The sequence below is a fragment of the Vulpes vulpes genome, chromosome 1, assembly GCF_048418805.1.
Source record: "Vulpes vulpes isolate BD-2025 chromosome 1, VulVul3, whole genome shotgun sequence".
Lineage (NCBI taxonomy): Eukaryota > Metazoa > Chordata > Mammalia > Carnivora > Canidae > Vulpes > Vulpes vulpes.
Genome location: NC_132780.1, coordinates 128151564 through 128164558, shown reverse-complemented (window position 1 = coordinate 128164558; position 12995 = coordinate 128151564). Strand labels below are relative to the sequence as shown.

Below are 12995 nucleotides of genomic sequence, written 5' to 3'. Positions count from 1 at the left end.
TACTACATTTGTGAAATTTCACTTCAGGAAAAACAATGAAATTTTAAAGACTTTCTTCTGAAATTTGTACACTGACCTCAGCATTTCAAAGTATGAATGAGTGAATCGAATGAACAGGGAGCCGCCCGCCCAGACTCCGCTGCTCTGGAGTCCCCGCCTGCAGGTGTCCGGCCCTGCCCCGTGCACCTGCGCTGAGCTGCACCTGCCCATGGATTACCCGACTTCCGTGCCAGCCTTTCCTTCTGGTGCCAGAGATCCAAAGTGGACCCTATACTGTCCTCCAAAGAGCCCAGCTGTGTGCCTCCAGCCTCAGGACAAGGCCCCAGAACAGACTGCTGAAATCAGGACCCCTGGGTGATGGCACCCAGGATGCAAGAAGGGGGGGCAGGGAGGTCCGAGTCAACCCCTGATTCCAAACCAGCCAGTGTTTTTTTCTTTCATTTTTAAGATTTTATTTATTTATTTGAGAGAGAGAGAGAGGTCACAAGCAGGGGGGAGGGGCCGAGGGAGAGGCAGGCTCCCCTCTGAGCCGGGAGCCCCATACAGGACTGGAGCCCAGGACCCCGGGATCACGACCTCAGCGGAGGGCAGACCCTAACTGAGTGAGCCCCCCAGGCGCCCCTAAGCCCACGGCAGGTACTACCCCATGAACCCGTAACACCGCGTGACAGGTGAACGGCTACCTGCATTGTACGGGGAAGGAAACCACAGACAGAGCCAAGTTCAGTAACTGAGCCAGAGTCGCGCACAGCAGGCCCACGATGGCGCTACTGGGAACACACACAGGGGCTCCCAGCCCAGGGTTTCAGCCACGATCCCACGCGGCTTCTTTCCAGCAACTTCCTACGGAGTCACAGGGCAGCCACCTGCACCCAGCTCGTCTGAGCCTTCAGTCCTTGCCCCGTGATAACCCGACTCCCCTTCCAGCCTGCGTCCCGCCTGCCGGCTTGGGGGTCCCCGCGAACGCTGGGCCTGGGCGTCCCGGAGAGCCCCGCACGCTCACGTCGGGACCGCGGCGGAGCAGGGCGCCCTCCGGCGAGGCAGCCCCTCTCGGCAGGTCCGGGCGCTCCCACCACCCCGGCGCTCGGCTGCAGGGGGTGCGGGCCAGACGCCGCCCTCGAAGTGGCCATCGCAGTCCTTAACGGGGCAGGGCAAACGAGAGCAACTCCACGGTGGAGAAATCTGATAAAGGCCAGCTCTGCGGGAGCTCGAGGCAGCAGCCACCAACCACACGCCCTGCGCCCTGCGCCCTCCGCCCTCAATGCAATCTGGTGAAAACGGCACTTTGCTGCTGCGCCCTTCCCATAGGGCCTAACTCCAGTCTCGTGACGACAGAAACGTCAGACAGATCCCGACTGGGGGACGCTCTAGATCAGACATCTGACCAGTACTCCTCCGAGCCGTCAGGGTCGTCGAAAAACAATAAAGCCAGTCGGACAATGACTGCACTGCCGAAGGGACAGGACACCTGAGTGTAACGGGGTATCCTGATGGGACCCTGGAGGAGGAAAGGACATTGGGCTAAAACCAAGCTGAGCTGAATAAAGTAGGGCCTTCGGGTGGTGCCAATGTACCAATGTTGGTTTATTAGTTGTAATAAATGCACCACACTAAGGTAATATGTTAATAATAACGGGAACTGGGTACAGAGTATTTGCCAGCCCTCCGTACCATCGTCATCATTTTTCTATAAATCTAAAATTTTTGTAAGGAATCCAAAACAGTGAAACGGACACGGAGGAGATGCAAAGGCCCACAGCGCCAAGGGCCCAAGGGGACTCTGAAATTAGAGTGAGGACGTGCCCATGTGTGTGCGAATGGAAGGGTGGACGCAGCCCCGACAACTCTGGAGCACGCGGACACGCACACAAGCTCCCTGGCCAGCACACCCGACACAGATCCAGAGGAGCGAGTGCCCAGGAGCACTCGGAGGATGTCTGGCTGGAAGGACCTTCGACCAGCTGGGGACACCGAGGCTGCGAGAGACGTGCAGTGGGACGACCTAGGTCCTAACCTCTTAGTTACTGGGTGGCTTTGCTCAAGCCAACTCCCCTCTCCGGGTTTCACGTTGTCCTTCTGTAAGACGGGCCTGTGGGATTCCTGCCTCCGCGCAGAGCGGTGAGGGGCCGAGACAGCCAGATCCAGGATCTGCTCGGCCACCTTCAGCTATCTGTGCCCTGCAACGCAGTGTCACCGTCCCTGTGGTATGTGCACCCAGGCACAGGGCAGGTCCCCCAAGGCCCAGGCAGAGGGCAGGTCCCCCAAGGCACCAGGCACAGGGCGAGGGGCAGAGCTGGCCCGCAGCTGTTGGGTGACTGATGTAGGGCACAGAGAGAAGCTTCCAGAAGGGCACATGCCTGGAGGGCCCAGCCTCCAAGCCAGGGCCGCATGGGGACACTCTCAGTGCGACTGTGGACAGCCCAGGCTGGGAGTCAGGGAGCCCCGGTCCTGCCCTTGCTCAGGCAGGTGCTGGGGCCCTGGAGAGTCTTTCCCCTCCCAGTGCCTCAGTTCCCTCGTCTGAAAAATGGGATCGCAGTGCGTGCTGTGCCCCCTATAGGTGGACATGAGTGTCCTTCACATAGATGAGGGGCGCTTCGTCGCTAGGCGGGCAGGGACACTGTCTGCATCCCAACGCCCTTCCTCAGGGCGGCTAAGCAGAGCCAGGCAGAGGGGCAGTCCCCACACACCAGGATGACCCCACCTGACCCCTCCCGGGCGCACGGCACACCTCGTGGCCAGCGCCCACAGGACCCTGACCCACGGGGTCAACCCCGCCACAGACCAAGTCAGGAGAGGCCTCGCTCCTCAGCCCGCGGGGAGGCCGACCGGCTCAGGACGCCGCGGGCCCGAGGGGGCAGCTGGCCCAGCCCCACAAGGGCCCAAGGTACATAAATCGCCGGCGTCGTGCGGAGCTGGTTCTGCCCAAAGCTCCTCAGGGAGTCAATCAACTAGAATTTTTCTATCCCCGTCCCCCCCGTCAGAAACCAGGGCAGAAAGGGTCAAGTGCCAGGCTGGCCTACAGAAGCTGAGGGGTGCACAGCACAGCCAAAGCCTAGCTCTGTCACCCAGGCCTGGGGACACCGCTTGTGTGCCCCTTGCAGGGCTCAGTCAGGTCGTTGGCCTCCCTCCCCCCAACTTCCTTCTGCCCGGACTTGGGGGTGTCAACAGAAGCCTGAGCCTCACTCCAAAAGGCTGGGGAGTGCAAATTACCCTTTCTTCTTCCCTTCTACCCTTCCTCAACCTCATTCATTTATCCAACAAATATATTTTTCATCCCATTCCCTTGGAGCATCTATCTCAGTTCAGGGTACAGAGGAAAGCAATCAGGGCTGATTCATACTAAAGTGCAAAGGACTGCTAGGCAAGTGGTTCTGTGATGGGAATATCTGCGTGATTCTGCAGGCGTTTATAGTCCCCTAACTGGAGCTCCAAATGGAAGACTATCTGCTCTGTCTACTCGTAAAATTCTACTTCGCCTTGTTCTGGACCCACTGAGCTGCTGAGAGCTGCAAGTTTGGGGCTGACTTGCCCTCTGCGGCCAGTGCAATGCCGGTGTAGTAACCTGTGTGTCCCCCGGCTCTCGTGCAAAGGCGGGGCCTCACTTGGCTCTCGGCTCCCCCCATCGGGGCACACGTGTCTGGTAAACACAGGCATGCAGGCGCACACGGGGACACTGCAGCCTTGCTGCTGCCAGAGGCCCGGGAGGCCACCGGCGGGTCCCCTACAGCCCATCCCAAGTGCCCTGCCCGGCTAAGCCTCAGGACGGCTGTGCAGCTGGACCCCGGCATCTGCCCGTGACCCACTTCCCGTCTCGACACACCGGCCATCCCGAAGTACGGGTCTGCTCAGTTCCTCCGAGTCAGAAGCTGTTTCCTGTGGCCAAGGGCCCGCCCCTCAGACTGGCATCCGGGCGCCCACGGCACAGGCCAACCTCCTGTGCCCATCTTGTCTCTTGCTACTTTCCAGCACGTGCTCTGATGCCGTCATCAAGGCGAGTGTCACTTCCCAAGCACAGCCCGTAACTCCCCAACCACCTCAACTGCTCACTACCCATTTCAAACAATGAGCCTTCCCCATACTTCGAAGCCCACCTCAAGTACCACCTCCTCCATGAAGCCCTCCTCCTTCATGCTAAACCTGGGACTCGCCCTCCTCTAGGCTGGGGTCTCAGCGGTGTGCCCCTTGCAGGGCTCAGTCAGGTCGTTGGCCTCCCTCCCCCCAACTTCCTTCTGCCCGGACTCGGGGGTGTCAACAGAAGCCTGAGCCTTGCTCCAAAAGGCTGGGGAGTGCAAATTACCCTTTCTCTTGGGTAATTTGCTCTCCCTTGGCTCTCCCTTGTGGTTTTCTGGACCTCCCCCTATTGCCAGACCACACGACCCAGGCCACTGCTCAAGCTGTGACGCGGCAGCCAGGCAAACATCCGAGGCACGCAGCAGCCAGACCTCACCATGCACACATGGGACCCTTGGCAAAGGAGGTCTCGTAGCAAAGGGCAGAGCACGGGACAGGAGGACCTGCCAAGAGGGACTCCGGGGGCCTCTGGCCAGCCTCACCCACCCGGACCGTCTGGGCACCAGCCCTCCCCGCCCGGGGACACCACCACAAGCATGGGCCAGGCCTGTCTTCACAGCCCGTGTTGCTAAGCTGGAGCTAACAGGTCTGTGGAGCTGCAGTCTGTGTCCCGCCAGCTCCAGATGGGCACACGATGCTTGCTTTCCCACAGGTGCTTCCGAGGGTGACGAGCCTAATACCACAGGAGATAGAAGCCCTGTGAGGGGGAGTCAGGAGCAAGGGCAGCGCCGGCCGGGGGCACGTGGGAAGCTAGGCATCCAGGCCGTCAGGATGAGCGCGGGACAGGTCACCAGAAGCAAGGCTGGGAGGCCACCCAGAGGGGTGCCCTGGCCTCAGCTCGGGTTTCTGGTCCACGCCCACGGGGACAGCAACTGAGCTGAAACTCCTATGTGGCTGCCCACGGTCCCCTCGAGAGGTCAGAGAGGGGACCATGGAAAGGACATCGAAAAAAGAAAAAAAAAAAGGAAAGGACATCGAAAACTGCAGACCCTCACCTGTGCAGGCTGCCGACACTGGCTGGCTTTGTGCGGATCACCTTCGGCCCGGTGACTCTGCCCGTGGGGAGTTATCGCAAGGAAACCATCCTAATTAGAGGAAAACACCTTTCTGTACGTGGATACTAATCACCGTATAGTTTATGACTGTGGAAAAGAACACACGGCGCCAGGTAGCTGAGGACAGGGAAGTGATGAGGTTCATCTGCTCGATGGAACCGCTCAAAAATTTTTCAAAGACCAGAATCACACAAAAAATGGTGATGAGTCACAGTAACTGAGTGTCCTGACACAGCCTCACTTACTTGCACCATTTCTTTTATTCTTTGAGCTTAAATGTTCGGTTTCATATTTTGATGCACAGATAGACTGAGAATGTTTTAAATATGTAGCATAACTCCTACGTCACCGGAGTCTTTAAAAGCCTACGTGCTGGGGAAGTATCAGGAGACACCAAAGGAGCGCAGGTTTATGCAGCAGCAGCAGCAGGACTCTTTTCTATTGTAATGTAGTTTTCAGATACTCTTATAAGTGTCGCTTTTAAAAAAGAGTGAGTAATGGGGTGCTCGGGTGGCTCAGTGGGTTAAGCGTCTGCCTCCGGCTCTGGTCCTGACCCTGGGGCCCTGGGGTGGAGCCCTGCATCGGGCCCCCTGCTCGGCGGGGAGCCAGCTTGTCCCTCTCCCTCCGCCCCTCCCCCTGCTGGTGCTCCTTCTCTCTCGTGCTTGCTCTCACTCTCACTGTCAAATAAATACATAAAATCTTAAAAATAAAGTAAACAGGGGCATCCCAGGTGGCTCAGCGGTTTAGCGCCACCTTCAGCCCAGGTCGTGACCCTGGGGTCCTGGGATCGAGTCCCACGTCAGGCTTCCTGTGTGGAGCCTGCTTCTCCCTCTGCCTCTGTCTGTGCCTCTTTCTCTATGTGTTTCTCATGAATAAATAAATAAAAATCTTTAAAATAAATAAATAAAGTAAACATGCTTTCAGGGCAGTTCTCTGCTTCAGAAGGGGAGGGCGAGGAGGGGCCTCCATATGAAGAGCTAACCGGGACACCTGGGTCAAGCACCGGAGAGAAGCTCCTGGGCCGAACGCAGCACAACGCGAGCTTTCGTGACCTGCCTTCCTGGGTGGAACCAAGGGCTTGTGACCCACCCGGCTCCCTTCTCACTTTCTTGGAAGAGAAAAGAACTCTGTGAAGGAAATAAAATAACCAAAATAGCAAAAATGCACCAATTATACAAGAAAAAAACCAACAACAATGCACAAAACATCAGTAATTTCTATGATTAAAAAAAAAAAAAAAGAAAAAGAATACCAAAAAGGCAGCAAAAAAGAGCCGGGACCAACTCAAGGCGGCACTAGGGTGAGCATCCTTCCAAAAGTTGCAGGACGTGCCGAGCTCCGGGCCGGGAGGAGCTGCCAGGGCTGTGCGGCGGCCAGACGGCTCCGCGGAGGCCCCAGGCTGCAGGCGCCCCGGCCCCCTCGCTTCGCTTTATGACCGGCAGCTGCAGTGACTCGCAGGGACCGTCTCCCTAGCCGGTGGCCTAGCAGGTGGGAGAGTGACCGTCTGGCAGCTCACTGTCGCTGCCCCGGAACCCAGGGAAGGATGCGGTGTTGGGCACGTCAGCTCCGTGCCCACCTGAGCCGGCCCCTCAGAGCCACGGCCGCACTTGGAGACACGGACGTCTCGTCTCCCGCAAAGATGGCGAAGCCGTGGCCGAAGCCTCGTCCCTGCAGGCCCTGCGGCCCGGGCGAGGCCAGGCTCTAGGGCAGGGCAAGGCCAGAGAGCGCGGAGCGGCAGCTGGGGCCCCCGAACTCGTCATCGGCCGGGCCGACCCGAGTCCAGACATCTCAGGTTCAGCCGTGATCCTCTGACCACACAGAATCCTGCTCCCAGGCTCCGTCTATGCAGCCAGCAGGACGGGCTGCCGGGGGGCTGGAGGAGAGACCGATAGAGGCCGAAGCCCCCCTCCTCAGCTCCCCAGAAGCACAGAAGCCCCGGGGGGCTTCCTGGAGGCCTGGACTCTTCCAAATATGAGCCAAACTAGCTCACTGGGTCGGCCCTTCGTTCTGTGGGTGGGGAGACTGCGGCCTGGAGAGACAAGGTGGCTCGCAAAGGCACGCAGGCGGCAGGCGGCAGGCGGCAGGGCCGGGACTAGCACGTCCATCCACCTGCCCAGAGAAGCCCGGACGACGGGAACACCCTCCTTCCGTGGCCGTTGCCCGCGGCGCCAGCACTGGTCCTACCAGAGCGACCGCTCACGGCACAGGGGAGGGAACAGGGCCTGCTGTCGGGAGAAGCAGGCCTGAGTCAGGCTGACCGGGGCCCACGCCCGGCGGCCACGTACACGGTGCGCAGCCCCGGCCCAGTCAGCTCCTTCGTCTCCCGGCTATGACGGTGCAGGGCCACCGGGAGGACTCCCTGAGCTCCGAGCTGCACCGGCTTCGGGGGAGAATCACAGACACTAGATCTTCCCCACACCCTCCCCTCTCCCTCAGACCCCACCCGGCAAATCTCCTGGAGCCCCCCACCCCCTCCAGCAAGGGAGCGTGCAGAGGCCCCTGGGGGGTGGACACAGGGCTCAGCCACGGGGGTGGGCTAAAACCCCCTGTGGCATCCAGGGACACCACACTAGCAAGGGAAACCCAGCTTCAAGCTGAATTCCCGCCCACAGGCCTCCGCCAACACGCGTGGCTCCGACCGCTCCCTCACTTCTGGTCCACTGGCCCGGAGCAGCAGGTCTCCTCCAACGGCCCTGCTGTGCCCCCGGCGATCAGGTTCTGCTGGCCTGACTGCTAGAAACCCGACCAGCCACAGTCAGGTTGCAGCCCCCCCAAGACCCCAGAACTCCCTCCAGGCCCCTCGCAGGCTCAGTCACGGTGCACCATGGCCAGGAACAGGGGAATATCAGGACCACTGGGAGGAAGAGAAGCCAGCGGCTTGGGACACCCCACAAGAACCCTCCCCGAGTTCTGATCCCAGGACCACCAGGCCCGCCTGTGGACCTGTCACAGACCAGCCAGTCCATCTCTTCTGCCCTGGGGGGGGCGGGGGGGGGGGAACCAAGGCCCAGAAAATCCTCAGACTGTGCATCAAAGTGTCAGAAGGCTCTGGGTTCTAATCTATACCTCTCACATCTGGATTGTCCATTTTACAAGCAGGTAAGTGCACGTACAAACTAGAGAGGACAGGGTCACAGATGCGGGTGGAGGACCCGCTAGCCCAACCTGCCGCTTCCCAGATGAGCCAACTGAGTCAGGCGGGGGGCGGGGGGTGCGTGCAGGAGCAGCGTCACGCCTGGAGCCCAGATGCCCTGCTGGGGTCTGGGGATACCACCCTGCACGGCTCCCACTGTCCTTGGAGGGGGGCCCAGCCACGTGCACCCCACTCGAGGGTGCGCAGGAAGCTCGGTCCCACAAGGGGCGTGGCCCCCACCCTCTCCCCTTGGGGGGGCTCTTCTCTCGGGTGCAGGGCACTCGCTGAACTGGCGCCCGGGGGACAGACACAGACGTCCGAGCGCAGGTTACCTTTGGGCATGATCTGATGCATGGCGACGGACAGGAAGAAGATGGAGTCGCTGTAGTAGGTCCCCGAGCCAGCGCTGAAGTGCTTCTGCATGGCCTCCACGACCGGGAAGAGCTTATCCGTCAGCACGCCGACATCGTGGAAGACAACCTGCAGCAGGACACGAGGAGATCGCGCGGGTGAGAGGGCTGGCCCCGACCCCGGCTCAGGCTGCCTCCCTGCCGCGGGCCACAAGCAGGGCGTCCCGAGTGACAGCAAGAACTCCTGGGCGGCGAGGATGGGGACCCTGCGTGGGGGCACGGCGTGGGAGACGAGTGGGGGCAGCCGGCTTCCTGCTTCCGATCCCCGCGCCGGGCCTGAGATGACCAGGAAACCCCATGAAAACGTGTGGTCCTGACGTTCGGGGCCCTCCGTGCGTCTGGGCGGCTGGTACCTGCCCTGGCATCACCGCTCCCAGTGGCCCTTTGGGCGTCAGATGCTCCACCTCCTGGGCACTCGCGTGAGCAGGAGAGGACGGCGCCCAGTGCCACTGCGGGCCCGTCCGGGTTCAGCCAGCGTTTCCTGGGCATCCCAGACACTCTGCAGGGACGCAGGAACCAGGAACCACTTCCTGCAAAAACACTCGGGGTCTACAAGGGTCCCCAGCCCCTGAACACAGCTCTGGGGCACTGACGGGATGCTTGCGTGCACAACGATGCCCATGACGACCGGGACTCGGCGGGGGGGGGGGGGGGGGCAGGCGTCCCTATCACAGCTCGATCATGGCCACAGATGATTACAGCCACAAATGAGGAAGAGATGCTCAAGGGGTCACGCTGCCCGAGGTCACGCGGCTCCCAGGTGGCCGGAGCTTCAGCTCTGCTCTCTAGATTCTAAGTCCCATCTGTCTCCGCCGTAGGTGCGTCCTCTTTCTCAACAGCAGCCACATGGGCACAACCAGCAAGCAGAGGCAATGAGGACCCACGGGCCCGTGAGGGGGTGCTTTTCCTGTTTGACGTGAGTCTACGTGATAAATCCATCCCCCTGCCACCAGCCTACCAGGCACGTGCTCCCGGAGGTCTTCCGGGTCTCCTCTGCTGCTCCACACGCCCCCCAACGTCTAGAACACCCCACGGCACGCAAGAGGCATCGACAAACACAGCCCAGGCCAGAAGCTACGCGCTCCTCCTCCTCCGTGGTCGGCCCTCACAAGAGGCCGCGGACCCCTCCGCCTCCCCTTGTCCCTGGGAGCGGACAGGACGGGACAGGACAAGCCTGCGAGGCCTCCACCCGCTGCTCAGCGGAAGGAGAGCCCCCATCCCATGGCCTGGTCGGGGACCTGCCAGCAGGAGAAAAGACGGCTGTGGGCAGGCTGCCGGGAGGCCCCCCCCCCGCCCCCGCCCCCGGGGCCCCGGCCCCAGGCCCAGCCCCCTCCCCGCCCAGCTGCTGCGTCCAGAGCCCCAGGCCTCAGGTGGCACCCGGAGGACCAGCTGTCCAGGGCGATGGTGGTGGCGCGGCCCGGCCCGCTGCAGGCCCTGCCTTTAGCAGCTTTGACTCCCTTACGTGTTGGCTTTGCTCTTCAGGTCGACTTGGACTTCGGCAACAGCCTTAGAAACCTCACGCTGAGCGGGCACCTCTGTTCTTACTGCTCTGTCTTTTTCAGATTCTCTCCATTTCTCTCTAATGAACTATTTTCCTTTATCCTTTCCCGACTCCTTTTCTTGATTTCTTTTTTTTTTTTTGCTCCTTCAGGACGTCCCGGCCAGCTCTGCTGGTCCCCGGTACAACTGCCAGAGGAGCCTCGCGCCTCCCAACCCGCCACGCTGCCCTCACCTGCCGCTGCAGGGTCCCGCTCCTCGAGCGCCCCGGGGCCCGGGCTCAGCGTCAGGTTCCTGGCTTCCCAGCCCGCTGCCTTGTGCCCTCCGCACCGGCCTCTGCTGTGCCTCCCAAATAACCTGCCAAATACCCACATTCCCCTCACCCCCTCCTTGGTCTCAAAACCTCCAATGGCCCCTGCCATCGGGACGGTGCAAACGCCCTGGCGAGGCTTCAGAGGCCCGGCCTACCCCCCGCACTGCCTCCCTCCCTGGGCGCTGAGCAGACCCGAAGCAGGCTGTCCCTATCCTGCCCCAGGCTCTTTGCACCGTGGGGAACCCCTTCCAGCCCCCGCGTCCGGTAAACTCCTCCCCGGGCTGCCAACGTCGCTCAGACCCTGGCTCTGGCCCCAGCTTAGCCTTCCATAACTCATCACGTCCCCGTCCGCACCCTCCGCTCCCCTGCCTGACTCTACAAGGCCCTGTTTCCGGGTCAGACACATGGGGCATCCCTGAGGCTGCGACGGCTCTGTACCCCACGCCCAGCCCCGGGCCACAGGACAGGCCACCACAGAGCTCTGTGGAACTAAATGAACTTCCTAATTTGGTAACGAAGTTACTAACCCACTGTGAGCCTAACGCCTGCCTCCCACGTGCCTTTCAGGACTACCTGGGACAAGGAGACACCCCTAGTTCGGGGTGGCCACGCTGCACTCATTCCTAAGTGTGAGCATCCTGCCCCCGCCCCCTCCCCCAGGCCCCTCTCCTCGCAGGACATTCTTCACTCAGAAGCCAGCCTTTCCCTCGGAGCCTCCTAACACCTCCAAGAGCATCTGGAAGCGGGAATTTGACAAGAAGCCGACAAGAGGGCTCCCTAGAAATGGAAGCTTCGTATTCATTAAAAAGGAGGACAGAGAGTGGGTATGCACAAGCAGACACACACGTTCACGCTCAGAGCAGAGCCTGCCGGAGCAGAGCGGGGAGTGACAGCTCTCAGCCGCCCGCTGGTTCCTCTAGCCGGGCCCCATCTCACCCCAGAGCTTCATGGGAGACAATTACATCCTATCAGCGCTAATAGATTTATGAGGACAAACTGTACTCGGTACATTGTTCCAAGTGCTGCACAGTGAAGAACCCGCTCCGATGAATATTTCATATCGTAAACCTACTTGAAGATAGATTAATATGTTCCGTGGACACGTAGCAAGAGCAAACCACAGACACTGCAAGGGAGAATCAAAACACCGAGGCCTCCCAATGTCTAAAACCAGTTTGCAAATGGTGACCTTCCAAGGGCACATGCAGAAGCCCCCGTCTGGTCCCGGGCCTGGTGTCTGGCAGGGGGCAGTGCGGCAAGTGATGGAAGGTGCAAAACTGGGGCGGGAGGAGGACAGGGAAAATGTCACCCCTCCCACCCTTCCTCCCCCCTTTCTTTTTTTCCTTTTAAAGATTTTATTTATTTATTAATGAGAGACACAGAGAGAGGCAGAGACACAGGCAGAGGGAGAAGCAGGTTCCATGCAGGGAGCCCGATGCGGAACTCGAACCCGGGACCCCGGGGTCATGCCCTGAGCCGTAGGTGGCGCTAAACCGCTGAGCCACCCGGGCTGCCCACCTTTCAAACGCCCGACCTCAGGGGCTGCACGAAGAATTACCATATAACCTAGAAAACCAGGAGGAATAATATAAAATAAATCCCATACTAAAGGCAATTAGCCAAGGAGAAGATCTCAAACAATGGTTTGGTTTGCACCAACTTGACTACACAATTTTGGGGGACTTAGATTAAAAAGTCAAATCACTGTTGTGATGTCTATAAGTTTATTTATATATAAATACTTAAAATCCTATTAATCTTAAAGTATGATTTTTTTCCCCACACTCAGCTTACAAAAGGATTTCTTTTTGAGCTTCTCAGGTGCGTTCGCAGCATTAGTCCCCTTATCAGCCTGGGTTGAGACATCCAGAGCCATACTCCGGAACACACCATCCTTGTCATCCACTTAAGGTGTTGGATACGGTTCCTTGTGAATTTATGTAGGACGGTGTCACTGGAAATGGTTCTCTAACCCACGAGAATCCACATTCATATCATGAAGCTGTTGGTTTTCTCATCAGCCTGTAATTACATATTTGTAGCCACTTAGTGTCTTCCTTTTATCAGTGATCTTTAAAGGCTCACTTGTACCAATATTCTACGCTGGTAATTAGGAAAGCAAAACCCCAGGAATGATGACTAAATCTGTGCTAAATTTCTGCACATCTGTTTATTTTTAATTAATTCTGTCAACTGACTTCCAGAAGCACTTAAATTCATCCAGGCTGAAGTGTTCTCAAGCTGTTCTTTGTGGTTCAAATAAAACACACAGCTGAGAGACCACTGTGTACAAGAGACTTGAGAAAGACTCATCCGGGGATGCGGGCAGAGGGGACGCTTGCCTCGTATCCACCAGGCACGGCATGCTCTCGGCACTTCCGACTGGAGGAGACCAAAGCACCTAGAATGGCACCGAGTCTGGAGCCGGGCAGGGGTACGTGTGTTTGCCAGCCGGGCCCTGGGCCCACAGGCACACACGGCCCTGAAAAGCCACGCCACAACTGCCCTCAACATTC

At 59.2% G+C, this 12995-nt stretch overlaps 1 protein-coding gene across 9 annotated transcripts in view; it reads right to left on the bottom strand.

The window, feature by feature from the left end:
- XXYLT1 (xyloside xylosyltransferase 1) overlaps positions 1–12995 on the bottom strand; it is a 144658-nt gene that overhangs the window by 117120 nt on the left and 14543 nt on the right. For all 9 annotated transcript variants that reach the window (XR_011995236.1, XM_072726591.1, XM_072726598.1 and 6 more), the window contains exon 2: positions 8592–8739. Coding sequence is in view for 8 of the 9 variants with exons in the window: in XM_072726591.1 (XP_072582692.1) it covers positions 8592–8739 (148 nt within the window). In the remaining variant the exon portion in view is untranslated. The remainder of the gene's footprint in view (positions 1–8591; positions 8740–12995) is intronic.